At 58.2% G+C, this 26,002-nt stretch overlaps 1 protein-coding gene across 1 annotated transcript in view; it reads left to right on the top strand.

Annotated features, from left to right (window-relative positions):
• CHD6 (chromodomain helicase DNA binding protein 6) overlaps window positions 1-26,002 on the top strand; it is a 59,890-nt gene that overhangs the window by 15,896 nt on the left and 17,992 nt on the right. Inside the window, exons 3-24 of the mRNA XM_035893350.1 lie at window positions 1,259-1,397; window positions 1,868-2,017; window positions 4,844-4,909; window positions 5,379-5,437; window positions 5,794-5,911; window positions 7,335-7,421; window positions 7,694-7,828; window positions 8,149-8,270; window positions 8,902-9,145; window positions 9,595-9,771; window positions 11,441-11,584; window positions 12,378-12,633; window positions 13,121-13,331; window positions 13,846-14,041; window positions 14,578-14,759; window positions 15,100-15,244; window positions 16,495-16,605; window positions 19,944-20,146; window positions 20,553-20,752; window positions 24,059-24,218; window positions 24,640-24,729; window positions 25,703-25,806. Of these exons, the coding sequence (XP_035749243.1) occupies window positions 1,259-1,397; window positions 1,868-2,017; window positions 4,844-4,909; window positions 5,379-5,437; window positions 5,794-5,911; window positions 7,335-7,421; window positions 7,694-7,828; window positions 8,149-8,270; window positions 8,902-9,145; window positions 9,595-9,771; window positions 11,441-11,584; window positions 12,378-12,633; window positions 13,121-13,331; window positions 13,846-14,041; window positions 14,578-14,759; window positions 15,100-15,244; window positions 16,495-16,605; window positions 19,944-20,146; window positions 20,553-20,752; window positions 24,059-24,218; window positions 24,640-24,729; window positions 25,703-25,806 (3,299 nt within the window). The remainder of the gene's footprint in view (window positions 1-1,258; window positions 1,398-1,867; window positions 2,018-4,843; window positions 4,910-5,378; window positions 5,438-5,793; window positions 5,912-7,334; window positions 7,422-7,693; window positions 7,829-8,148; window positions 8,271-8,901; window positions 9,146-9,594; window positions 9,772-11,440; window positions 11,585-12,377; window positions 12,634-13,120; window positions 13,332-13,845; window positions 14,042-14,577; window positions 14,760-15,099; window positions 15,245-16,494; window positions 16,606-19,943; window positions 20,147-20,552; window positions 20,753-24,058; window positions 24,219-24,639; window positions 24,730-25,702; window positions 25,807-26,002) is intronic.

The raw sequence follows: 26,002 nt of genomic DNA, 5'->3' as shown, positions 1-26,002 counted from the left end.
TGTTCCTTGCAGAGGGTAAGGATGGACAGGCACGTTAGGAGTGGTTGTTTCTTACCCTGGTGCTTCCTGGGCATGTTCCCTTGCGCAGGCAGGTCATGGGGGCTGACTGCCACAGGGGACGGGGGCCCTGACCCCAAGAGCATGCCACAGGGCTGGGCTGTGTCTTCGCACGTTTTATGTTTGCAGGAAGGTGGTGGGATTCATGGGGAGCAGGGCTCAAATCCCAGCCACGACTTGAGCACGGAGTACAGTTGCCTGGTGGGACAAAGCCTCCCGGCAGCCCTTGGAGGCGGCAGTGACTGTCATGGTGGGCTGTTGGGACCTGCATCCTCCCCATGTTCATGCCAATCACGGGGCTTAACTCCCTCTGGCCGAAGGCACAGTCCAGGCTCTGCTCAGCTGCCATCTCGGGAGGGAACTCGGTGCTGTGGCTCAGGAAAGACAAACCATGAGCTGGAGCAGCTTCTGCGTCAATGCTGGTGTGAAGGTTTACTGGGGTCTGGCAGGGCTCTGCGGCACATGTGGGAGGTGGCTGGCAGGATGGCTGGTGCTTCTCAGGCTGGGCTAGAAGGTTTGTCTCCAGGGTGCCAAGACATGGGTTGCCTCTGGAGCTGTATTCCTGACTTCTGTGTTTGTGAGTGCTCTGCTTGGAACAGGCACCTCATTGTCCTGGCCTGCTGGGGTTGGCAGTGGGGAGATCCAACTTGTGCCTGTGCTGGGCATAGGTCCCTGTCTTGGTCTCCCAGCTGGGGCAGAGGCTGCCATGCCCTGGTGCAGGACCTGCCTTCACTGGAGACTTCACAGTCCGAGGAAGGGGTCACCCTGCCTGGAGGGAAAAGGCTGGCCTGGTTCCTCCCAGCCCATTGCCATGCCTGAGCCACTATCCAGAGTGTCCTGACCTCACACATCTGGGCTCCCCATGCCAAAGGAGCAGTGAGGGCTGGCTGTGAGCTGAACCCCATCTCCTGCAGCCCCTGTGGAGCTGTTCCCCTGGCTGGTGGGAGCCCCCAGCCCCTTTCTGCCACACACCAGGCCAGGGCAGGTGGACCCCTTCATCCCAGTGTACGGTAATTGGATGGAGAAACACTTGATGGTGATTAATGAGCATCACTGATTCAGGATCCCCATGCTGAGGGAGGTCCCCGGTGCCTTGAGCTGCCTCTGGGTGATCCACTGGGACCAGAGCCCTGTGTGGGTGCCTGCTGGCTCTCCCCTGGGATCCCTAGGACAAGATCTAACTGTCAGTCTGTCTTGGCAGCAAGGACACCCCTGTGGAAAAGAAGAAGAAAGGAAAGAGGAAAAATGAGATACCAGTGGACAGTTTGGATTTGGATCAGGATCTCCTGAGCCCATCCGCGCAGAGCCCAGAGGAGTCTGCGGAGTCGGCCGACAGCCAGGTATGTCTGAAGCCCTCAGCTGGCTGCTGGTGGGGCAAAGCCCAACTGCCTCTGAGTGGGAGAAGAGCTGGGCCCCAAGGTGCAGCAATCAGAGAGCACTTTCAGCAGTGTGGCTGGTAGACCCTGGCCCCTCCAGGGCTCCTGTTGGCTGCCCTTTCCTGGCACCACACGGGGGGGGCAGGTCGGCCCTGCAGGGCTGGGGATCTGCGCCTGTCTCCACAGGGCTCGTCTGCTTCAGGTCTCAAGGGCTGATGGGGCTGTGTGAGTCAGGCACTGATGGAGACCTCGGCACCACAGTGATGGGTTTAACTCCAAGGGCTGCTTGTTATTCTCACCACCTCCATCCCACTGGGGCAGGGGGTGGGCTGGAGATCAGGCAGCCCTGGGGCTTTCTCTCCTCTGCTCAAGCAAGGAGGAGGTACTTGGTCTGCCCATCTTCCCAGTGACTGCCATTTTCATCCCATACACAGAAACGCCGCTCAGGACGGCAAGTGAAGAGGAGGAAGTACAACGAGGACCTGGATTTCAAGGTGGTGGATGATGATGGCGAGACAATAGCTGTGCTGGGAGCTGGGCGAACCTCAGCGCTCTCCGCCTCTACTCTGGCATGGCAGGCAGAGGTAGGCATGGATGTGGGACTGGGGTGACAGGGCCTCCTGCCTCACACAGGATACACTCCCAAGGGTATCGGTGACGAGGTTTAGGAAATTGGGGGATCCCAGCAGAATTATGGGATGAGAGTGTGCCTGTCTGGGAGGGTGCAGGCTGGCTTTGCAGGGACTGTGAGTGCACAAAAGGATAGGCAAGAGGTGTTCAGGTGCAACTGTCCCCCTCCTGCTTGGAGACTAAGGCCTCTGGGACATGTCATGTAGCTGGACATGTCCCTGAAGGCATGACCCACCCATTGCCTGTGCCCACCTTTGGCTCCTGTCTCTGTAGCTCCTGTCCATGAGGTTAGTCTGTTATTCTGGCTCTGTCAGCCAGGGACTTTGTAGGTGCCAGTTCATCGTTTTCTGCCCACATTGCTGCTCTCCGTCAGTGCTTCGTAGTGTAGAGATGTCCTGCCTGCCAGCCAAGCTGATCTGCCGGGCAGCTTGGTAGGGATCTGGACAGCGTGGCAGGGACCAAGTGGTGTCACTGCAGTTTGGGCCTCGCTGCCCTGCCTCCCCTGCCCCCTGGTTCAGCACTGGTGGGTGCCAGCAGCTCCTTCCTGATGGTCTGTGTGTTGGATCCCACAGCTCATTCCCTCTCTCCAGTCACTAACAAAGCTGCCAGATATTAATAATGGTCACTAATTGTTTTCATAGTGTTCCTGTGTCCCTCTCTAGTCCCCTCTTCACAAGGCTTTGGTGTGGATATTAGTCAGCTGTGTTGTTAAGCTGGTAAATAAGACCCGGCGTGATGCTCTCCCAGAGGGCTGCCGCACAACCCCAGGGAGGTGCTGCCGGTGCTGCTTTGGCTGCTGCCCGGGGCTATGTCCCAGCTGGGCTCCTGGCAGTGATCTCTCCAAGTGAGATTTTCCAAGCAGCAGGTGGGATTGGGTTGCCTTTGGCATGTGTCCATGCTGCCACCCTGCTCTCCTTTTAGTCCTGGACTTCCACCTCAATTTGTCCAGCTCCAGATGAATTATTAAGGCTGGTGCCTGACAGCAGCAAGGCTCTCTGCTGAGTGGCTGCTCTGGGCTCCTGCCAGCAGAATTGGCTGGGCCTGGGGCTGACCTGGCAGGGCAAGATGGGAGTGCTGAGTCCTCAGGGCTGTTCTCCCCATGGCCTGGACTTGCAGCTTTGTCCCCTGGATCCTGTCCACGTTCCTCAGCAGCTCTCTAGGGTGGTGCAGGGCTGCCAGTGATGAGCCACAGACCTGTGTAAGCCAGCTGGGCTGTGGGTCAGGGTGGGAGCCTCCAGCCATGGGGCGTTGGAGGCAGCTGCGATGGTAGCACTGTGCCCCTGGATGTGTTCACACAAACCCTTTGTGGCCAGAGTCAAACTGGAGCCCAGCAGTGCCAGGCTGGATGCCTGGGTGTGGGGAAACAGGGACTGCACTGCTCCCCTCGGCCATGTTACCCTGGCGTGGGGCAGAGCTCCCCAAATAGGGCAGAAATCCCCCTCTGGGCCGCAGGACTGCAGCTGAAGGGGCCAGACAGAACTGCTGTTACCCTGCTCACTGTGTTGTGGTGCTGGGCCCAGCATCCTGCCCCACACCACAGGCAGGGTGCTGAGGCAAGCAGGTCAGCTGAGGGCTGGGGCATGGAGGGGTTGCTGCAGCCCTGAGCACTGCCTTGGCTTTCCCAGACCCTTTTGGGTGAGTGGTGTGGGATGCCCTGGCCGTCTGTCCCTCCTCTGCCTGCTCTGTGCCTTTCTTGGAGGGGTCTTTCTAGTCTGCAAAGGGACATCTCAGAGCTGCTTCGCCTTGGACCAGATTCTGCCCCCGTCTGAAGGAGATGAACAGAGTCCTCCTCCTTTCTGCTCTCCACTTTGCTCTTCCTCCTGCTGCCACACCATCTCCCAGCCAGGGCAGAACTGATATTTCTAATGTTCAAGCAAGCTCCACATTTTTGACTCTGTCCTCTCCCCTTAACCTTCCCGTCTCTCTCCTGCTACAGTGCAGGCAGGCACAAGCCTGGCTCTCTTGTCCCTTGGCGTTCAGTGGGGCTGGTCCTGCCACAGCATGCAGCTGGGAGAGCCTTGACCTCTCCACTTGCTCTGTGCCTGCCCGTCTCAGAGCTGGAGCAGGACAATGTTAGGGCCACCTCCAGCAATGCTCGTATGTTCAGCATGAGAGAGTGGGGTGGGAGCCTGTGGGTGGCCAGCCTTGTGGGGTGATTTCCTCACAGCAGAGTCGAAGCCTATGGAGGGAAGGAGGCAGCACTTTGAGCCTGCCAGGAAGAGTTGCATGGACAGTGGTGGGGCTGAGGTGCTGTTGCCCGTGTCCTGTGGCCATGGGCAGGTGGTAGCAACAGAGGATGCCAGTGGTAGGGCCCGACAGCCCCTCTCCCTGCTCTCCTGGGGCCCTTGGGGCCATCCAGCACTACAGGGTTGTATAAATGCCAAGGCAAGTCAGAGATCTGGCATGGAGAGTGCATGTTTTGGTGTATTTCCTTCCTTGAGTCTTGGGGCAGAAACGCCCAAGCTCCCTCCTCTTTCTGGGACACTTGCCACCCTCTCTGGCTGCCCTGGTCTAGTTGGAAGGACCCACACAGCTAAACTTGACAGTGCTGTGGCCTTGCTGGCCTGGGGAGCACAAGCAAAGGGTGAGTGTAGCTGGGCTGGCAGCACCTGCACCCTTGCACCAAGCAAGGGTTCCCCAAACACAACTCTGCCAGATCCCGCTGTGCTGGCTCTGCCTGCCCAGCTGGTGGGCTGGGCGAGGAGCAAGAAGCCATTCCATGCCAGGGGCCCAGCCACGCGATGAGCCAGGAAAACAGTGCTCTGCTCTCCTCTCCCCAGGAGCCTCCCGAGGATGATGCCAATATCATTGAGAAGATCCTTGCCTCCAGGATGGTGCAGAAGGAGGTGAGTGGCTGGAGGTCCCTTGGGCAGAGGAGAGATGAGACCTGGCTGCCTTCTGCAAGCAGGGACATGAGACATAGCAGCAGTTGGTGCTGCCATGCCATTCCTTGCACTCGCTCTTCACAGGGTGCTGCCAGGGTATGCCCGGATGGGCACCTTTCTGGGTTGGGGATCAAAGTGGAGCCTCTCCTGCCCTGGGCCTGGGAGACGAGTCAGACCTGGGCCGATGCCCAGGAGGTTATTTGATTTCCCCTTGCTCAAGGGTGGTCTCACACCACGTTCCCCAGGGCCACTGAGCCTCCGGGGCAGGCAGCATGCCGAGAGCCTGGCCCTCCTTGCCATCTGTGGAGCTCAGCCTGCCTGGAGCCTGTGGCCGGGCAGGGGATGCCCGTCTGTGCCCAGGCCACAGAGGATGCCCCGCAGTTTCTGCACAGGCTCTGACTGTCACTGACTCTCTTTCCATTGGTTGCAGGCTCATCCTGGAGGCCTGGCATTTGAGATGGAGGAGTTCTACGTCAAGTACAGGAACTTGTAAGTGTGGCGTTGTGCTCTGTGCCATGGCAGTGGGCCCTGTGCATGGAGGAGTGAGGGCTGTGTGCTCCCACCTCCATCCCAGCCCCAGCTGCAGCCCCAGCGTCCCTGTCTCTCTGCCTCTGTCCTCCTGAGCCAGCCCTGGTGGTGGGAAGCAGGAAAGCCACTGCAGCCTCAGTGCTCAGTCTTGGCCTGGACCTGGGCTATGGCTTCCTCCAGTTTGGGGTTTCTCTTGGCGAGACATAGGCTGGGTGTTCTCTGGGTCACTAGGAGATCCCTGCTGGTCTGCGTGGTGGATGGGATCGGGCCCAAAGGCCTCTCTGGTCACCTTTTGTTCATTTCTTTTTCCTCTGCAGCTCCTACCTCCACTGTAAGTGGGCAACTCTGGAGGAGCTGGAGAAGGACCCCAGGATCTCCCAGAAGATAAAGCGCTTCCGGAACAAGCAGGCTCAAATGAAGCATATTTTTACAGAGGTGAGAGCTGAGCGTGGAAAGCGACTGTGCCTGACCCCGGCACGCCAGGGCGGAGGGGGGCCCTGCCTCTGGCACCTCCCTGCCAAGGCGGGAGCAGCTCCAGGACCAAAATTCAGGGCTGGGAGCGAGCAGACAGGGCTTGCTGTGCAGCTGCGCCTGCCCCGCCTGAGCTCTGATGAAGCTTAGTGATCCCGTGTTGCTGCCCAGAGCCCTGCCTGTGCCCCCTCGCTGCCACTGTGGCAGTGCCCAGGCAGCAGCATGGCACCCTGAGCTTCCAGGCTGGTGTGAACCAAGGCACAGCGCAAGAGGGTGAGCAGGTTAGGATGCTGGAGCCATGGCAGTGCCCTGAACACCCATGGTGTCACTGGCAGTGGTACGGGCAGGGCGACAAATATCACCTGCCAGGCACTGCCAACCCTGGAAGCATTGCTCAATGGGAGGGAGGGCAGCGTGCGGTGCTGGAAGAGCTTTCATGGTGGAGCAGAGATGCTATGGGAGAGAGGGAGCTATAAATATTTGGGCTTAGGGGCAACTCCTGCCCGCTCTGCTCTTTAAGCAGATTAATCTTGTTTAATATGAAAGGTGTTCTATAATTTATCTTGCTTCTCTGGAGACAGTTGTTGGATCTCCTCAAGGGTAAATCAGGCTAGCAGGCTATGAAAATTTCTCCACAGATGTAGTTGGAAAGCTGGGGGGGTGTGTCAAATTTCTCACTCCTGAGTCTGTTTGGGGTCTTTCCCAGGACGCAAAGAAAAAACATGTGTTGGAACACACTGTACCACTAGCGATTTAGCAAGGAGCAAACCCTCTTTCCTGTGACTAACTGGGGCTTGGAGAGCTATGAACATAGAAGCCTGTTTTTTCTCTTTCCCAAGCCCTAGACATTTCTGTCCAAGGACCACTGCTGGTCTAAAGCCCACTCCTCCCCAGGCGTTCCTGGCAGGAGGATGAGCCCTTGCCTTATGAGCAGTTGCTGCTGGTGGCTGCTGAGCTGAAAGTGCGGGGAAAGAGAGGCAGAGAACAAGATGCCACCTCTTGCAGAGGAGTGGAGTTCATCAGGGCTACGTGTGGCTCTGTGCTGTGGCAGTCACAGCTCTGGATGCTGCACGTAAGCTGGAGCACACAGCACAGAGCTTTGTACCTTGGGGCCAGATGGGCTGGAGAGGACTTTCCTGCCTTCCAGCAAGGGCAGCATGGAGCCTGCGGCCCCTCTAAAGCAAGAGCTTTGCCTTCTGCAGGGCTCCTGCGTCCTCCCTGCCCAGAGACAGATGTTGTGTACCTGCGTCCAGGGCACTTGGTGTGCTGTGCACAGCTAGCAGCGTCCTGGGGACAGATGTCCCATAGCTGTTTACTCGTGCCCACCATCTGTTTAACCCTGGAACCACCTTGAATTTACCTCTCTTTTTACTCTCTGCTGTCGCAGCCTGATGAGGATTTATTCAACCCAGACTACGTGGAGGTAGATCGAATCCTGGAGGTGGCTCACACCAAGGACCCTGACACCGGGGAGGTGAGTGGCTGCATCGCTTGCTTGTCCTGTGGAGGGAAGAAGGGAGGCTTGGCAGGAGGCCCAGACCCACGATGTGCAGCACGTGTCATCTCTGAGCGCCCTGAGGCCTTCCCAGCCTTGTGCAGCCCTCGGGGGACCCCTTGGCACAGGGGTAAATGGAGGGTCACTGACTGTCCCTGTGACCCACTCTCAGTCGCTGTCTGTGCCTGCATGCTGGGGCTGAACGGCCGTGAGCCCTGCGCTGTCTCTGAGCTTGTCTCCCCGTGCTGCAGGAGGTGACTCACTACCTGGTGAAGTGGTGCTCACTGCCCTATGAGGAGAGCACTTGGGAGCTGGAGGAGGATGTTGACCCAGGGAAGATTAAAGAGTTTGAAGCCCTCCAAATCCCTCCAGAAATCAAGCACATGGTAACGTACCCAGAGGTAACGTACCCGGCTGGCAGCTCGCTGCCCTGGGCAGGCAGGGATTGTCCGTGTCTTCCTAAGGTCCAGCAGTGCTGACCTTCTTGTCCCAGCTGCTGCAGTGCAAGCCCCATATCCTCCCCTCCGGGTGGGTTAGTTAGCAGGATCCGAGGGTGGGATCTGGAGGCCAAGACCTTGCTGTGAATCAGGTGTCAATGACTGTTCTGAAGTGTTGTCCCAATGCGCATCCCCAGAAGCAGGGTCTGGCCTCACTGAGCATTAGCCTCTTCCTTTCCATGGACCTTGCTCCTGCTCTCTCCTCCTAGGAGCGCCCAGCATCTGAGTCCTGGCAGAAACTGGAGAAGTCCCGGGAGTATAAGAACAGCAACCAGCTGCGGGAGTATCAGCTGGAGGGAATGAACTGGCTGCTCTTTAACTGGTATAACAGGTGAGAAGGGGCTTGAGCCCTCTGCTCCCACAAGGAGTCCTGCTGGCAGTGGGGCCCCGTGCATGCAGTCATGGGAACAGCAGAGCTGGGGGAGCAGAGCTAACAAACAGGGGCCTGACAGAGCAGCCACTGAGAGCTTTCAGTGCTGGAGCTGGCAGGCAGCTGCCAAAAAACCTGTGTTTGTTTTAGCTTTGCAACTGAGTCTTTAGGAATGTTTCTCTCTGGTAAATACGGATGAGTCTTGGAGATAATGGGGCTTACCTGTGGGTCTAAGATACACCTGATTTTTCATATTGGCCAGGCTACTGGTGACCCATTCCTGCAGCAGGAGTGCAGGAGTATGGCTGTTCTCAGCCACAGCAGGCCATCAGCTGCATCTTTCACTGGCTAGTGTGCGCCCAAAGGACAGCATCTTTCACACTAACTTCGAGTCCATCGTCTTGCAAGAAACTGGATGGTCTGGCTTACCCAGACCGGTTTGAGCCACTGTACCCATGTTCCCCCACACTCCACACTACGGGGTCAGAGAGGTGGGTGGAGGTGATGTGCCTGACATTCCATTGAGGAGCTGGCGACAGGGTGGTTCCTGTCCCTGGGAGCCATGTTCACACCCCCCTGTCCATCTTTGCAGAAAGAACTGCATCCTGGCTGACGAGATGGGGCTGGGGAAGACAATCCAGTCAATCACCTTCCTCTCAGAAATATTCCTGATGGGCATCCATGGCCCCTTCCTCATCATCGCACCTCTCTCCACCATCACCAACTGGGAGAGGGAGTTCCGCACCTGGACAGAGATGAATGCCATTGTGTACCATGGCAGCCAGATCAGCCGGCAGATGATCCAGCAGTACGAGATGGTGTACAGGGACACACAGGTAACTGACACACGCAACAGTCCCAGGATGCATCCCCCAGCCCTGGCTTCCTTTACTTGGGAAGCACTGAGCTGCATGTGGAGCTTGTGGTTTATCTGGAGAGGGACGGGTGATCTGTTAAGATCGCTTTGCTGGCATGGGCTCAGGGTGCGCTGAGTGTGAGTGAAGAACAGGCCCAACTCATGCAGAAAGGGGAAAATGCAGCAGAGCCCCAGCCGCAGTTCTTGTCCAGGCCTGTTTGTCTGCCCTGAAGCAGTGTCTGGTTTGGAGAGACGCAGCCTGTGGCCAGCGAGAAGGCTTGCAGGAACCTGCCTGCTGCTTGAGAGAGATGAATCTGGGGAAATCTCAGCTAGGATCCAGATGCTAACACTGATATGTTGACAGGATGTCTGACAGTGTCCTGCCTCCCTGCAGGAGTCAAGCACTGCATATGGTTTATGTCTCCCTAGGGTAACCCTCTCCCTGGGATCTTCAAGTTCCAGGTGGTTATCACCACCTTTGAGATGATCCTTGCTGACTGCCCAGAGCTGAAGAAGATCCAGTGGCGCTGTGTGGTCATTGACGAGGCACATCGCCTGAAGAACAGGAACTGCAAGCTCCTGGAGGGGCTGAAGCTCATGGCCCTGGTGAGCATGTCCTGCCCGGGTTCATGTGAGAGCAAGGGGGGCCAGAGATGTCCATACCTAGCAGTCAGATGCCCCTGCCAGCTGCTCAGGCCCAGTGCCAGAGCTGAGAGCTCCCTGTCAGAGGGAAAACCACCCAGGACCCATCAGGTCCCTGAAGCAGTGCCAGTAATGGAGGGCCCTTTGATGGATGGGGCACTGGTGCCCTGCAGCCATCACAAATTCCTTTTGCTATTAACCCACAGCAGGCCATATCTCCCCATGCCTTCTCATCTGTGTGCACTCCCTGGCAGAGGACTACCTGGCCTTGCAGCGCAGCTTGGGCTGCTGCAGCGCACGGAGGCGGTTGCTGACCATCCATGTGCAGCATCCTCTGGCCTTGGTGTGCCTTGCACCCTGCAGTGAGCAGGGCTGCGGTGTTCAAGCTGGTTTCTTACTGCTTTGCAAACATGGGACCAGTCTGTGCCAGGGATGGGGGTGCAGGTATGTGCATGGTGAAAAAGGGATCAGCAAGCTGCTCTGCGAAATTAATTTGGACGTCCGGCTCCTTTCCAGCCCTGGGAAAGGCAGCGTTGCTGTTTGCTGGACCGAGGGCCATCAGGCCTCTTGGATCTCCCAGCCCTACCCAGCATCCATCACACTCACCTGTAGCTGGGCCAGGCCTCCAAAAATTATTAGTCTTATGTCTCCAGTTCCCAAAGACCCTGCTGTTTCTCCGTGACCTTGTGTCTTGTGCAGGTCCCTGCTGGATTGTGATCAGCCTGGGGCAAAGTGGGATTGTTGCTGGCCCCCCTTTGTAACCATCAACTTCCTTTGTACAAGTCCTGTGGGAGCCTCCCACCTTACAACTGCCCTTCTTTCATAGCTGGTGACTCGGGGATGTTCCCTGCATTAGGCTGGGCAGGAGGATTAGCCCGAGCAAGCACCCAAGTCTCTGGTGCTGCTGGGGTTTGCCCCAGGAGGCAGCACCCAGTGGTGCCTGAAGCCAGACCCTGTGGTGTCAGCACATGGCAGTGCGTTCTCCTTGAGGGGTTGTCCGCTCGTCACAGCCCCAGGTCTTGGGGGCTTGTCTGGAACCATCTCCTTTTATTGCACGTGTACCTATGTGGTGAACCTCTAATAAAAGCTCCTCCTTGTTCCCAGTGCACACTTGACAGAGTCATGCAAGCCCCTGCTGATTTTGGAGCATCCTGCTCATGCTGGCCGTAGCAGCAGGTCCCTGATGCCCCTCGGTATCACATGGCTCTGGGCCATCTTCCCTCTTGTTCTTCCTGAGCCCCAAAGAGGGACATCCAGCCCCCAGGTGCACAGGGGCTTGGGCTCTGTCAGCATCCTTGTCTGCTGCCAGCACAGCCCTGCCTGAGGGTCCTGTGCTAGGGTAGGGCTGAAGCCCGGCGGCAGTGTGGGATTCTCATTTTTGACTGTTGTTGCTGCACAGAGCTGGGCTGGGACATGTCCAGGGAAGCGTCATGGGAGCCACAAGGCAGTGTTGCGTGGCAGTGGCTGGGTGAAGGCTGGCACCAGAGCCAGGGGAGCCTTTCAGGGAGCTTGTGTGCACCCAGGCTACCCAGAGTGTTCCTGAGGCTGGTAGACAAGGAGCATTGTGCTCCTGGGACCCCTTGGACCCAGCCAATGGGTCTGAGCCCTCAACCTGTTTTCTGTGTATACCCAGGAGCACAAGGTGCTGCTGACAGGGACCCCCCTGCAGAACTCGGTGGAGGAGCTCTTCAGCCTCCTGAATTTCCTGGAGCCACAGCAGTTCCCCTCAGAGACAGCCTTCCTGGAGGAGTTTGGAGACCTGAAAACAGAGGAACAGGTACCTAGAAGAGTGACGCTAGTGACTGTTAGTACAGGCCACTGTGACGCATGGTCACCAAGCCAGGCATGCACTCAGACATGTGCTTCATGGAAGTGGATAGGACTGCTCATGCCAGGAGAAGCAAAGTCGTGACAGAGCCTCCAGCGCTGCTTTGGAGAGAGGAGACCAGCCTGTGCCAAGGCAGTGGTCTGCTCCTCACCTAGCTCCCTTCTGCCCCTTGCATGCCTGGGCAGCGCAGCCCACACGGCTTCCCCACCCGGTCCGTCCCTGAGACCAGCAGGAACGTAGGGGGAGTGAGGAGATCAGTAAGTCCCTGTGTCAGTCGCCCATGTTGGGTTCCCCTGGGGAGCTGTCCTCCAAAGTTCCCCTTGTGCATGGGTCGTGGAAAGCCCCTCAGTCCCCTGGGCTGTCTCGCTGCCGTTTGACTGTTTGGCTTAAGTGGAAGATTGCACAGAGATCACCATTCTGAGGGAGCAGGCACGGGCACATGGAGCAACCATCATCTCAGCTGCCATCAAAGCTCTCAGCTCTCCTCCTGCAGCAGAGACATTTACCCAAGGCTGCCGGCAGAAGCATGTGGAGTTCATGGCCCAGGGCTGGTCACTCACATGGCTGTCCCACGGAAGCCAGACCCTGAAGTTGTCCTGGCTGTCAGCAGAGCAGCTGCTTCAGGGCCATTTGTAGTGGGTTTCCATCCTGGGGAGGCTCTAGCATTGCAGGCCCCTCCGCTGTTGTCACCGTGTGCTTGTCATGCAGGGAGGACAGTGAATCTCTGCGCTTGCTCTGGCAGGTGAAGAAGCTGCAGTCCATCCTGAAGCCCATGATGCTGCGACGGCTGAAGGATGATGTGGAAAAGAATCTGGCACCCAAGCAGGAGACCATCATTGAGGTGGAGCTGACCAATATCCAGAAGAAATACTACCGGGCTATCCTGGAGAAGAACTTCTCCTTCCTCTCCAAGGGTGCCAACCAGCACAACATGCCCAACCTCATCAACACCATGATGGAGCTGCGGAAGTGCTGCAATCACCCGTATCTCATCAACGGTGAGGGCTGTGCACAGGAGGTGTGGGGAGGACATTTACTGGTCACTACCTGCAGAGCTCACCCAGCTTGGGAGCCAGCTCAGGCCCTCGTGGCCATCTGCTGCCAGTGTGATTGTGCACCCAGGCCCAGCACAGGATGCAGTGATCTGCCTTGTTGCCCTCATGGGCAGCCCAGCTCCCCATAAGTGGTGCTTGCTGGTGGGCACCTCAGGGTCTTGCGAGGCTTGCTGTGTTTGGGGGTGTTCTGGTGCAGGACCCTCTCCAAATTCCAGCCTGGCTTGTTCTGCCAAGAGCTGGTGCAAGCCCTGAAGAAGTAGAGTCACAGGAGTGGAGGGGCTTCTGGACATCTCTAGGCAACCTCCCTAGATCTGATCAACTGCATAGGTTCTGTTCCTTGTGTGGTGGCTTGCTGTTGCCCTGGATGGGAGGCTGGGGGCAGCTGCACTGCCAGCCTCGCCAAGAGCTCACATCTCTTCTCACCTGGCAGGGGCGGAGGAGAAGATCCTGGAAGACTTCCGTAAAACGCACAGCCCGGAGGCACCAGACTTCCAGCTGCAAGCAATGATCCAGGCAGCCGGGAAGCTGGTGCTCATTGATAAGCTGCTTCCCAAGCTGATTGCCGGTGGGCACAAGGTGCTCATCTTCTCCCAGATGGTGCGCTGCCTTGACATCCTGGAAGACTATCTCATTCAGAGGCGGTTAGTACAGGCTTCAGCATTTGCCAGTGCTCCTTCACATCACCTCCATCCTGCACTGTACATAGAGTGAAAACAGCCCAGGGTGGGGATTTGGTCATTCTGTGCCTACCTACCAAAGGATTCAAGTTACATGCTACTGCTGGTGGGTACAGAGACCCAGAGCTGGGCAGCTCTGACCAGTCCATTCTGCGTTGCCCAGGGCTAGTCCTAGGAGTGACCAAATGGAAATAGGCCCTTCCCTTGGTCCTGGTTACCATGAGCCCCATATCCATGCACTGCACATGGGGTCATGATGATTTTGCCATCATAAGAGGAATGACTTTTGGGAAAAACCACAGTGCACACAAGCTGATGGGGCCTGAGCCTCCACCCATGCACAGGTCCTGCCAGTAAGTCCCGGCTGCCCGCGTGCCCACACACAGCCCAGGGGAAGGAGCAAAGAAGGGGCCTGTAAGCCACAGCCAGTTCAGGCCCTGCTGTGACCCTGCTCTTGCCTCTTCCCCTCTCGGAGCAGGTACACCTACGAGCGCATTGACGGGCGGGTGCGTGGGAACCTGCGCCAAGCTGCCATCGACCGCTTCTGCAAGCCCGACTCAGATCGCTTCGTCTTTCTCCTGTGCACACGGGCAGGCGGGCTGGGCATCAACCTCACCGCTGCTGACACCTGCATCATCTTTGATTCGGACTGGAACCCACAGAACGACCTCCAGGTAACAGGCTGGGCCGGGCTGGGACAGGATGCCAGGAGGCCCTGCAGCTCAGCTCTCGTCACTGGTGCCAGCTGGGGAGGGATGGGCAGCGCTCATCTGTACTGGGCATGGGGTGCTGTGCTGGGAGAGCCGACAGGAGGTCAGGCAGAGGGGACACATCATGGGAGATCACGGTGTGGCTCTAAAAGCACAGATGGGCCACATATCAGGCAATGCTTTGTCCATACCTGGTGTTGGAGGGGGTGAAGTATTGGGTGTCTCCCATCTGCAGAGAGCCAAGGCTCCAGCCTGAGCCCCACGTCCTTGCCCAGGGGTGCAGGGGTCTCTGATCCCTGCTGCACAACCGTGCAGGCCTGACGCTAACCAGCAGAGCCCTGCCGCATCAGCTACAGGCACTCAATGAGGGTGCTCTGGTGGGTGGGAGCTGTCTGTGGCTCAGGTGGGTGAGTGGTGGGTGCTGGTGTGGGGTGTCACAAGCCATGGTCCCCATCCTGCTGGGCTCGCTGTACTTGACGCTGTGCCCTCTGCACTCCCAGGCTCAAGCTCGCTGCCACCGGATCGGGCAGAGCAAGGCGGTGAAAGTCTATCGCCTCATCACCAGGAACTCCTACGAGCGGGAGATGTTTGACAAGGCCAGCCTGAAGCTGGGCCTGGATAAGGCTGTGCTGCAGGACATCAACCGCAAGGGCAGCACCAATGGGGTAGGTTGGCTGTCAGAGTGGGGCTAGGCAGGAGGCACTGCGGGAGAGCTCTCCTCCTTCCCCCGCAAGTCACTGCCAGGTTGGAGCAGGGACCTGAGCAGTCTTCTGGGGAGGGGGAGCCTGGTAAATTGGCTCCTTCCCAGCCTGCCAGGCCAAACAGCATCAATGCGAGTGCGGGGGACCAGGCTCTCCCTGCGCTGCCATGGGGCTGGGGACCACATGTGGTGCTGTGTCTGGGTCACATGGACTGGAATTCCTGACAGTCCCTCAGCCAGCATTTTGAAGTGACCTCTTTGCTGTAGCAGCAGGAGATCTGGGGTGGCTTGGGGCATCTCTGCCCTCCCTCCTGGGGCAGAGGGAAGAGCCGGGTGCCTACGGTGCTCTCATGGACGAGGAGGATGAAGGATCAAAGTTCTGTGAGGAAGACATTGATCAGATCCTCCAGCGCAGGACACAGACCATCACGATCCAGTCTGAGGGGAAGGGCTCCACCTTTGCCAAGGTGTGCTGTGCTCCATCAGGAGGGAAGGGGGACTCCTCCTGGGGTGGTGGGGGACCTGCTGGGACCAGGCAGGGCAGTAGTGGTGGGCTGACCTCTTACCTGTGTGTTGAGACATGTCCGCATGGAGGCCAAGCTCTACTGCCTGTCCCACTGTGCCCAGGAGTGAGACCTTGCTGGGGCACGGCAGCAGCATGGTCTCCTGCCTCACTGGTGGTCAGCAGAGCATTGAGGAAGGGGCCACCAGCCTGGGCAGGTGATGTGAGGCTGCTGGGAGGGTTCAGCTGCCAGTTTCCACTTTCCCTTTGAAGCTGGCTCCGGCTGGTGAGATGGTGGGAAGGCAGAGCCAAGTGCTGGGCAGTGCCCGGGTGTGCTCTGACACCAGGACGGCAGCATGGATGGATGCAGAGCTGCTCTTGTGTCCCAGTCAGGGCACTGCATGGTGGAGGGCTTGCTCTTCTGATGGGCTGACGACTCCTTGCCTTGGCAGCAGGCCATCCCAGAGCTAGACCCTCTGCCCAGGGCTGCTGTGGGCAGGGTCAGGCCTCACTTTGGGGAGGATGGATGAGTTCAAATCCTGGGTGAGACCCAGTCCTGAACTGGACTGAGCTTCTGTTCATGGGTGGAGCTTATTTGATCCGGAGTCAGTCACCTCCCCTGCCCTTCCGGACACTGATGCTGCCTCGGTGTGGTGCTTTGCTGAGCGGAAATGCAGGTGGAGACCTGGGCTGCTGGTGGTGTGGGAAGGAGTTGCAGTACCTTCAGCACAGCCTTCTTGCAGCGCAGCCCCTCTCTGTCTCCAGCCTCGCTCTGCTGCTGTCATGGGACCTGGCTCTGCAGGGAGAGCCCCGGGGTGGTGGTGGGAACCGGCTGCTGGCTGGGTGCTGCTGTGCCATGGGAAGCTGTGCGCCATGGGGCCCTGACATACCCACGGGAGAGGGCCTGAGGAGCCAGCTCTGTGCCATGCTCGTGGCTGGTGTCTGCTGGGGGCACCAGGGGCCATCTCTCCCTCCTCCTCTGGAGGGTGGCACAGCCCAGGCTCTCTTTCCAATGGGTCAGGCAGGACTGCAGAAGAGAGGGGTTTAGCTCCCTTAAGCAACAAAGAGCCCTCTGGCATGTGTCAGCATGGGTTGTGACACCCCATGGCGGCAAGACTGTCTGCTGCAGACAGATGTGCTGGGGATCTCTGTGTGGGGGAATGCACATCTGGATGGTGGGTTGCACCCTGTTCACTCCTTTTCTTTCCCTCCCAGGCCAGCTTTGTAGCATCAGGAAACAGAACTGACATTTCCTTAGATGACCCCAACTTCTGGCAAAAGTGGGCCAAGATAGCAGAGCTTGATACAGACGCCAAGAACGAAAAGGTAGGATCCAGCTCATGGCCCATGTTCCCCATGACTGATCTGACACCGCGTGGTGCGGTCTCCGGGCAGGAGCTGCATGCTTCCACTGGGCTCGTGAAGGTATATGTGTTAGGCATCAGGGATTACTGCAAGGGAAGACTGACCCATGAGCGCTGGCCGAAGCCCCAATTACTTTAGCTGCATGTTGGGCTGTGTCTACCTGGTATTTCAGGGTGCTCAGTCTGTGCTCCCAGCTACTCCCAAGCCTGGCTAAGGGGTGACAGTTGGTGCTGGCAGCGTGTGAGGGGAGGACAGGATGAAACAGCCAGTGCAATGGTGTGCCTGTGAACCCAGCAGACTGGGGTGACTGCCTGTGTGTGAGCTGGAGCTGTGCCTGTTCCCCACGGCGCAGGCAGGCATGGTGCCCCTCCTGCTGCCAGCCAGGTTGAATGCTGGCAGCCTGGACAGCTGGGGCTAGGGCTCCAGCGTGGAGCAGTGCCAGGACGGTCCCATGCTGCCCTCCAGATGCCAGCTCTGATCTCCCAGCTCCCTGGCTGTCTCACCAAACCCAGAGACCTTCATCAGCTCAAGGCACACCAGGGCCAAGCTGCCGCGTGCCCTGGCAGGGCACAAAGGGGTCCAAGTGCCAGCTCTTGCTGTGGCTGGGGATTGGTGGGGGGAGCAGGGCTCTCACCACACTCAGAGGAAGCTGCATAGCCATTCCCCAGCCCAAACCCACGTCCACATGAGCCCTGGCACCCTGGGCAGAGGGGAGCATTTGGCCTGGCAGCTCTGCAGGAGGCCAAGCAAACTGACATGAGTTTGTATACTCCAGCCCTTCAAGCCCTGGAGCTTGCAGTGCTGGGAACATTCATTTCACTGCAGCCCCCTGGCTCCCACCACCCCAGGTCTTGATGGCTAAGGAAGTGGTGTTTGTCGCCATGAAGCTCGGCAGGGCGCCCTGGCTCTCCTGGCAGTGGGCAGAGAGGAAGCTGTGCTGTGTGCAACGCTGCCCACTGGCCCGGGCTCCCTCTCCTCTCCCCAGGTGGCCCTCCAGGCCCTTTGCAGGGCCACAGCCCCCGTGGGCCCATTCAGGGAGCCTTCAACCCAGCAGCAAGTCCAGCAATTTATTGACCTAGAAGCAAAGTGGACTTGCAATTACCTGAGGCTGGTGGAGAGCAGGTAACATCAGAGCAGGCAGGCCCCTGGAATCGGTCGTGCATGACATGGTCCTGTTTAATGCCAAGGTAATAACCGTAATAGCTATGCTTCTGTTGTGATTTGTTCATAATGTTTAATGTGTGGATTTCAGCAGCAGCATGGGAGGATTTTGAGGAGCTGCAGTGGCATGACGGTGCTGAGGCGCTGCTGGTCAAGTAGCTTGTGTCAGGCACACTGGTCCCAGCCTCTCACCAGCTTCATGGATATGAGGGCACCACTGGAACTGGGGGCCCTTGCTGACCCAGTGCTGGGCCCTGATGCTGTATTGGGAGCAGCGTACTGGCTGGGCTGGAGCAGGCAGAGGGTGCTGGCTGGGAGGCAGCACCTCTTGGCAGAAGGAATGTCTCTTTCTGGTGAATGCTTCAATACTGTGGGGGGCTGTGAGGTGCTGTGCGCCTTCCCCACCTCATTTGCACTCACAGACGAAGGCAGGTTGCAGGGAGGCTGAATATTGTGGCTGTGGCACTGGGGTTTGTCAGAGCATTGCTGTGTGTGTATGCTTGGTCTGGCTTGCATCTGAGAGCTCTCTCTTAGGCTAGAGCAGGCTGGGGAAGGGGCTGCCTGGGGCTCAGTGCCTCAGGGAATGGACACAGCCCTGCACAGTGTCTGCTGATGCTCCCTCTTGCTCAACTTCTCATCTCCTCTGAGCAGGAGGGTGCAAGCAAGGTCATCCAGGTCAGCAGGGTTTGGCCCTGACAGCGGAAGGGGTGTCGGGAGAGGAGCTCCAGCTTGGGCAACTCCTCCAGTACTTCCCCCTGCCCTTAGTGTCAAATGCTCCCTCCTGCTGCCTGTTGGTATCCAGTTGAAGAATAGCTGCATTCAGCCGAGCCAGGGGGTTGTTCAAAGACTGCATGGGCCAGGCTCAATATCCAGCCGTTGCTTTAGAAACAAATCTCTCTAAAAGCTGAACACGAATAGGGATGAAGGGAGATGCCCAGCACTTCTCCTGGCCGGATGGAGCAAGTGAGGACAGGCTTGAGTTGTGCCACTCCTTCCTCCGTCAGCATTTGCAGCCCTGCTGTCCTGCCTTCGGGGATGGGAACAAGGAGTAAAGCGAAGTGGGTCTGGCAGGCCCGTCACTGTGTCTGGATGAGCGGGTTGCAGACTGTAAATGGATGCTCCCAGAGTCTCACCTCTTGCCCGCACTGGCAAATTGGCTCCTTCCCAGCAGCGGCTGTGGGCCAACACAGCAGCTGGAGCTCTGGCGAGCCGGTGCTTGGCTTCTCCTGGCCTGGTAGCAGAGCTGCTGGATGTTCCCCACGTGCCTTGGGGGAGCATCTCCTGGGGGCAGCATCCCTGCTCTCGGCCCCAGCCTGCTCTGCCCACGAAAGGAGCTCTGAGATGGAGCTGGCAGGGGCGGTGACTGCCTGTTGGGAGGCAGGAGTAGACAGATGGGGTCCCATCCCTCTGCTGGCCCTGCTGAGCCCATGGGCTCGGACGCAACCCGGGCCTCTCCTCCCAGCTCCTCCATTGAGCATCAGGTGCTTCAGCCGGCTTCATTGCAGCCCCAGAGCCCGAAATTCCAGCTAAGGCAGCAACACTGTGGAGATGATGTTAGACATCAGCAAGAGGGAGGCCCCGCGGTTCCGCACAGCTCACTGCTCTAGCAGGGAGAACACGGGGGGGGATGTGCCCCATGTACTTGAAATCCAGGCAGATTTAGGTGACACGGATTCATTCGGCAGGGTGGGGGGAAGGAGAGGAGTTAGGTATGCACTGTTTAATTTCATATTGTTCCCCCCTGCACCTTCTTGGAAGCTGCCTTTCCTCTTCAGCTCACCTATCCCCTATGCCACAGAAATTACACCACCTCCAGCACAGTGCTCGGCGCTGGGAGGGCCGGGAGTGTGATTCAGAGCTGAGTCAGCTGCTGGTTGTCAGCACTTTGAACCCAGAGGGCCTGATTTCCAGCCTGCCATCATTCAGCCTGAATTCTGTGCTGGCCAGGAATTGTCTCGTGTGTGTGGGCAGAGCCACACGCATATAATTTGGAACAGGTATCCCAGTGGGAAGGTAATGGGAACCAGAGGCGTGAGCAGAGCAGGGTGGCAGTGTGGAGAAGAGGATGTACTGTGCCCTGGTGGAAGGCAGGTGCTTCTGCCCATAGCTGAGTGCGTTCTCCTCTCCATCCCTCATAGGAGAGCCTGGTCATTGACAGGCCCCGGGTGCGGAAGCAAACCAAACACTACAACTCCTTTGAAGAGGACGAGCTGATGGAGTTCTCTGAGCTGGACAGTGACTCAGACGAGCGACCCACGCGCTCGAGGCGCTTCAACGAGAAGACACGGCGGTACCTGCGGGCTGAGTGCTTCCGCGTGGAGAAGAACCTGCTCATATTCGGGTGAGTCTCGCCCCCTCCCAGAGAGCACGGCCACAGCCCCCAGCTGCCCCAGTGCGCGCATGGGCCACTGGCTGCCCCAGCCACTTTCTGTCCGTCCTGCTTGCAGTGTCCCCTCCTTCCAGCAGTGACCTCCCTGGTGGGACCTGGGACCTCAGCGAACATTTGGGATGGAAGGAGAGTTAGGGGGGCAAAGCATGAGCTGGCAGTCAGTGTTTCCAGAGTCTGCTCCTGCCTCTGCCCTGCTCAGTCCTGGGCAAACCTCTCTGCTCCCATAACATGGGGGCAGAAGACCCCTATCCAGGGGAGCTGGCAGGGCTGTGCCCCTGAGCAAGCGCCTGGAGAGAGGTGCCGGTGAGGTCTCTAGTTGCACAGAGTGTTTACTCTGTCTGTGTTCCTGCTGTTCCAGCTGGGGACGCTGGAAAGATATCCTGACCCACGGGCGGTTCAAGTGGCACCTGAATGAGAAGGACATGGAGATGATTTGTCGGGCCTTGCTCGTCTATTGTGTCAAACACTACAAGGGGGATGAGAAGATTAAGAGTTTTATCTGGGATCTCATCACGCCAACGAAGGACGGCCAGAACCAGGCTCTGCAGAATCACTCAGGTATTGCGTGTTCTCTCTGCCATTGCACCTGTACCTGTCGCCGCTGTGCCAGCCTACGGGACCGAGGCTGCAGAAGTCAAAGCAGAGCTGATTGAAACAGCTAGCAAGCTGTTGTGCTTGAGCACCGCGACTCTCTGTACAGAGAGGGTGGCTGCCATGGGGCTGATCCACACTGTCCCCCAGAGCCAGCAATGGGGGCTGGCTGAGTCGGGGAGGCTGTTTCCTGGCTCCTAGTGCCATGGCTGGTGCAGAGAGCGCCTTGTGGTGGGAGCAGAGATGCTATCCTGCTCTCAAGTGGGCGCTGCTAAGTTTTCTCTGGTCTGTGAATACTGTCAGGGTTCCCCTGCGCGGGGAGACGCCAGGCAGTGAGCTGGTGGGGCACTGGTGACCATATGAACACGTTGGGTGCTTATTCCACTCAGAGCGTAGACGTGCCTGGCTGTTTACCAGGGCATCGCAGGACGTGGTGTGGATCATTGCGCAGGGACCCTACCCATGCCTGTTGGCAGCCCCAGCCCTAACGCCACCAGCTGAGATCGCCTGGCACAGCACTCGTGGCTGCGCCAGAGAAGCTGGTGGCATGGTCTGTGCAGCCATCTCAGCCCAGGCTGCCAGCCCGTGTGTTCTCTCATGGTGGTTCTTGTCCCAGGCACACTGGTCTGCAGTGCCTGTCCTGATGGGCAGAGATAAAGCATTGGTTTGTCCTGAGACCACTGCAATGCAGAATCCTGCTCAAATGCTGCTGCTTTCTCTCACTCCATCTAGCAGGACCCTTTATCTCAGGTTTGGCTGTGCCCTTTCTGTTCAGAGGACTCATACGCTTATTTTCCAGCATATGTGAGGTCTGCATATCACACCACATGTCCAATTTGTAATTGTATCTGCATTCTGTTGGATGGAGGTTTCCAGTGTATCCTCAGCTTCAGGCAGGGGCCACCCAGAGCCTCCCCCAGTCCTGCTCTCCCACTGTCTCTGGCTCTGCCTGGGCAGTGGGGCACCGCAGATTCGCCCCCCTGGCTGCAGTGCAGCGTCTGCTCTCTGTAGGCATCCCTTGGGGCTGGAGCAGCACAGCAAATAGAGCCCACCATGCAAATGGCATCGTGCAGCCACAGTGGCTTTTGTCTTTAATGATGCAAAGACAGAGCCAGTGCTGGCTCCTTGGATCAGCTGGAAGGTTGTGGCCTGGGGCACATGGTCACTGCCTGTGCTGTCAGAGGACTCTGCGCTGACCTAGCAGCACAGTGCCTGCATCCTGCGGCTTTCAGGACAGGTGAGTTCGGCTGGGCAGGCCGGCTGCGGGAGGCCACGGCACTCCCTTGGGGCAGTCAGAGCCCCACGGCTGCGTGCTCCTCATCCTGCACTTGTGATCTGTGGCACAAGGTGAGTAGAGAGGAGGCTGGGACTCCCCAGCCTGCTTTTGGCATCAGGGAGCCAGGCTGAAACCTGGGGCTCCAGTTCCGAGGTGGTGGAGCACAGGGAAGGCTGTTCTGGAGTGGTGCTGTTGCTGGGCTGCAGGAGCATGCTGTGTGTTACTTGGTGCTTAAAACGTGACATTGCCATTGCCTTCTGTCTGGAAGTGTCTGACTGGCTTTACAGTGTGAGGTCTGAGCACGTGGCCTTCAGTGGCTTCCTGAAGTTACTCCAATCACCTCCCACAGCACGAGCCACTCTGGCAGTGCGGCCTCCTGCCCTCACCACTCAGCCCTGCCCAGAGCGGTGCTTGGACTGGGCTTGAGAGCCCTGCAGGGAGCAGAGCTAGAGTAAGAAACACATTGGCTGATACGAATGGGCTTGATTTAGATATTGCCAAGTAACAAACAAGCTGTGGTTTCAGTGAAGGGTCAGGAATGCTTTAGTGCAAGAGCAGCACTAAAATTGGATATTTAACAGAAGGAAGCAACCAGGATCTTCTCCACCAGCTCTTCAGAAAGGCTTTTCCCACCTGTGAAACCTCCATGTGGTCTTGGCCAGAGGAACAATGAAACCATCTAGCCTAACCTCAGGAGCTGGAGGAGAGCAGAGCCCTCCGGTGCGGAGCAGCCACACGGCGAGTCCTGCTGTGGCTGGCCAAGGAGCTGGAGGTACCACTTGTGTTTGCAGAGAGCTGACCAGGTGAGACATGCTCCAGGCCTCCCTGATGTGCAGAAGGCAACAGCAACCTCCAGCCCTTGCTAGTGCGTCCTGGGGCTGTTCCTTCTCAATCCTGTATCAGCACGACTGTGAGGGGCGAGCAAAGCGCGCGGGCAGCTCAGTGCTCTGATCCAGCCCCGTCCTGCCTTCTGTCCTGGAAGAGGCCAAGCTGCTGAAGAAGCAGCATTTGCCCAGAGTTCATCAGGCCAGTTCGGTGCTGGGGGCAGGAGCCCTGGTGCCCACTTCAGGCCTCCAGCAGCCACCTGGGCTGGAGCCCTTGTCCTGTTGTGGACCTGCAAACTTTATGCAGGTGTTGAGGACACGATGACGCTCTCTTTTCTTCCTTGGTGTCGCAAGACCAGATGAGTGGAACAGGGCTGCTGAGGCACTTCATTGCCCTTCGCACACATAGGCAGGAGGATGTCTGCAGGACCCTGCCTCGGAAGGGGCTGCCCAGGGAGGCAGGTCATCCCTCTTGGAAGACTCCAAGCAATAGTGACTCTGCCAGGAGTTTCAAGGTTGAAAATGTGTTTAATTCGCAGGTCTGACCACCAGATCTCATTTTATCTTTGTCAGCCAGATCGGATTGTGTTCCTTTTCCCTTCATTATCTTTGCCTTATCTAAGTGTCAATGCCCCCTGCAGTGACCTGGTTCCCACACAGCCCTCCTCCTGATGCACGGAATAGGAAACAACTTACAGATCAGATCATCAGGATTATCTTCTGGTCTTTGATCTTTTGGGAGCCTCTTGTTTGAACTCTTGTCCCAAATGCCTGTGTTGTCCTCATAGGGTGAACTTCAGAGCTGGCTGTAGTGTCTCAGTAAGCCATGCCCAGGACCAAGGTCCCTTCTGTGCTTCTATATTCTATTTTTGTGCTCCAAGGGGCCATGTTATCCTTTGGGCTCAGCATTGCACTGAGAACTCACAGCAATTCAGTGTCTGTGGTGGTCCCCAAGTTTTTCCTGGAGACAGAGCCTCCCATGCTCTGCGTTTACCCTGTGTACTCCCCCCACCCTGGCTCGCCGACTGGCAGCCAGGAGCTTTGCACGGCCTCCTCCATCTCCCCGGCTCTGCTGCCCTGCCTGGGCACTGCAGCACCAGAAATGCCTCGCAGTGGTGCCCAGCCCAGCCCATGGTGCCCATGGTGCTCACTGGCTGCCGCTTGCTGTTACAGGCTTGTCAGCACCGGTGCCCAGAGGCAGGAAGGGGAAGAAGACGAAGAACCAGATGCTGCTTCCCGAGATCAAGAACGCGGACTGGCTCGCCACCTGCAACCCTGAGGTCGTCCTGCATGATGACAGCTACAAGAAGCACCTCAAACAGCACTGCAACAAGTGAGTGCAGAAGTCTGTGGAGACCATGGCTGAGGGCCTTTAGCGTGGGGAGGGTGGGAGGGAGCTGCAGAGTGCTCACAGCCTGAGCAGGATCACTGTGCTCCAGCTGCTGGACCGCTCTCAGATGCTCCTCCAGCTGACGGGAGCTGTGTCCTGAGCAGCGAACCTCCGGCCACAGGGCTCCAGCAGATCTCGGGGCTGGGCACTGTGGTGTGACACTACGTGGCTGGTGCCCGTCCTGCTTTGAGAAAGTGGATCCTCCCATGTGGGGGAACATGGTGCTGAGGACGTTTCCCTGGCCTTGCTGACCCTTGGAGCTTCCCCCTGCAAATGCTCTGGTGAGGGTCGTCGGGCCAGGTCCTCGGCTGGCGTCTGAGCACCTGCATGCTAGCGTGCATTCCTCTCTGCTGCCCCGGGACAGGGTTCTGCTGCGGGTGCGAATGCTCTACTACCTGAAGGCTGAAGTGCTGGGGGAGGCCGCGGACAAAGCCTTTGAGGGGACCCCTGCCAGGTAGGCACCTCACGGTGAACCCCTGCAAAGTGCTCAAGCACTGCCACAGCCATCCAGCCCAGCCACGTCTGGGCTCACCGCGGCACCGGGCGAGTCAGACCCTGTGGTCAAATCCCCAGGTCTTGCTCAGGCAAAACTTCATCCTTAGATGGCAGCAGGGACCCCGGCCGTGGCAGCCCTGCTGAGGCAGCTCTGAGGCTGCAGTGCCAGCCTGGGGGTGGTGAGGACACTCGGGGACACCCTGCAGGAAAATGTCTCCATGTGCTACCTGACAAATTGACATTTAATCCAAAGTGGGAACCTGCAGAGGCTGTGCCCAGTTCCCAGCGCCAGGCCTCAGAGCAGAGCATGCCCCATCACTGTGACCTGCAGTCCCTTCCCAGCAGTGAGGACACAGGGTGCAACAGGTTCTGTTAATGCCACTGAGGCTGCCAGTTCCTGACCTTCCTGCAAAGACTCAGCTCTGGGTGCTTCAGAGGGAACTGTGATGTGCTGAACTTAATTTCCTAGAGCAGGGGCTGCTGCCTTCCCCAGCACAGCTCCATCAGCACAGGTCTGTGTGGAGGGGATGTTGCAGCTCACCCCACCAGACATGATAATCTTGGGGCTGGTAGGTTTGAAGTGGTTTCCCCCAAGAGATGCTGTTCAGATCAGGTAGGATCTCCAGGCCTCTGGCGTCGCTTAGGCAGGAGGGGAAGAGGGGCTGTGCAGCCTCCCCGTCACTGGAGGAAGAGGATGGAGAAGGCAGTGGGCTGCAGTGAGTTGCAGTGGAGCCAAGGCTCCAGCTCTCTGACCCCAGGGAGATGTCCAATCCAGGCCATGGTGGGGCCCCAGGCCACCCTTGCATTCATTAGCTGTCCCCAAGCTGTCAAGTGATGGCTCCTGTCTCCCCCTACCCCTGCCCAGCAGTTCCCAGTGCGCTCCAGTGTCTGGTGAGGCTGGGAGAGGGGCATTCATACCTCATCTGCCACAGGGAGCTGGACGTGCTGCTGCCAGACATTGACTATGTGGAGATCCCAGTGGACTGGTGGAACGCTGAAGCTGATAAATCCCTGCTCATCGGCGTCTTCAAGCATGGTGTGTACCCATCTTGTCTGGCAGGTGCCAGTGCATGAGAGAGACCCGAGTGGAGCACCTGGCCAGAGCTCCAGTACCTGGAGGGGACATCATGTTGGTGAGGGGGGCAGAGCTGCAGCCACGTGCCGTGGCCACGCAGGGCCAAGGCAGTTCTCCCCGGGCACTGGCAGGCGGCGGGGTGGCCGCCCGCATGGGT

The sequence above is a fragment of the Egretta garzetta genome, unplaced genomic scaffold (assembly GCF_000687185.1).
Source record: "Egretta garzetta isolate BGI_Z169 unplaced genomic scaffold, ASM68718v1 scaffold440, whole genome shotgun sequence".
Lineage (NCBI taxonomy): Eukaryota > Metazoa > Chordata > Aves > Pelecaniformes > Ardeidae > Egretta > Egretta garzetta.
Note: the sequence above shows the minus strand (reverse complement) of the source record. Positions and strands in the feature narration are given on the sequence as shown.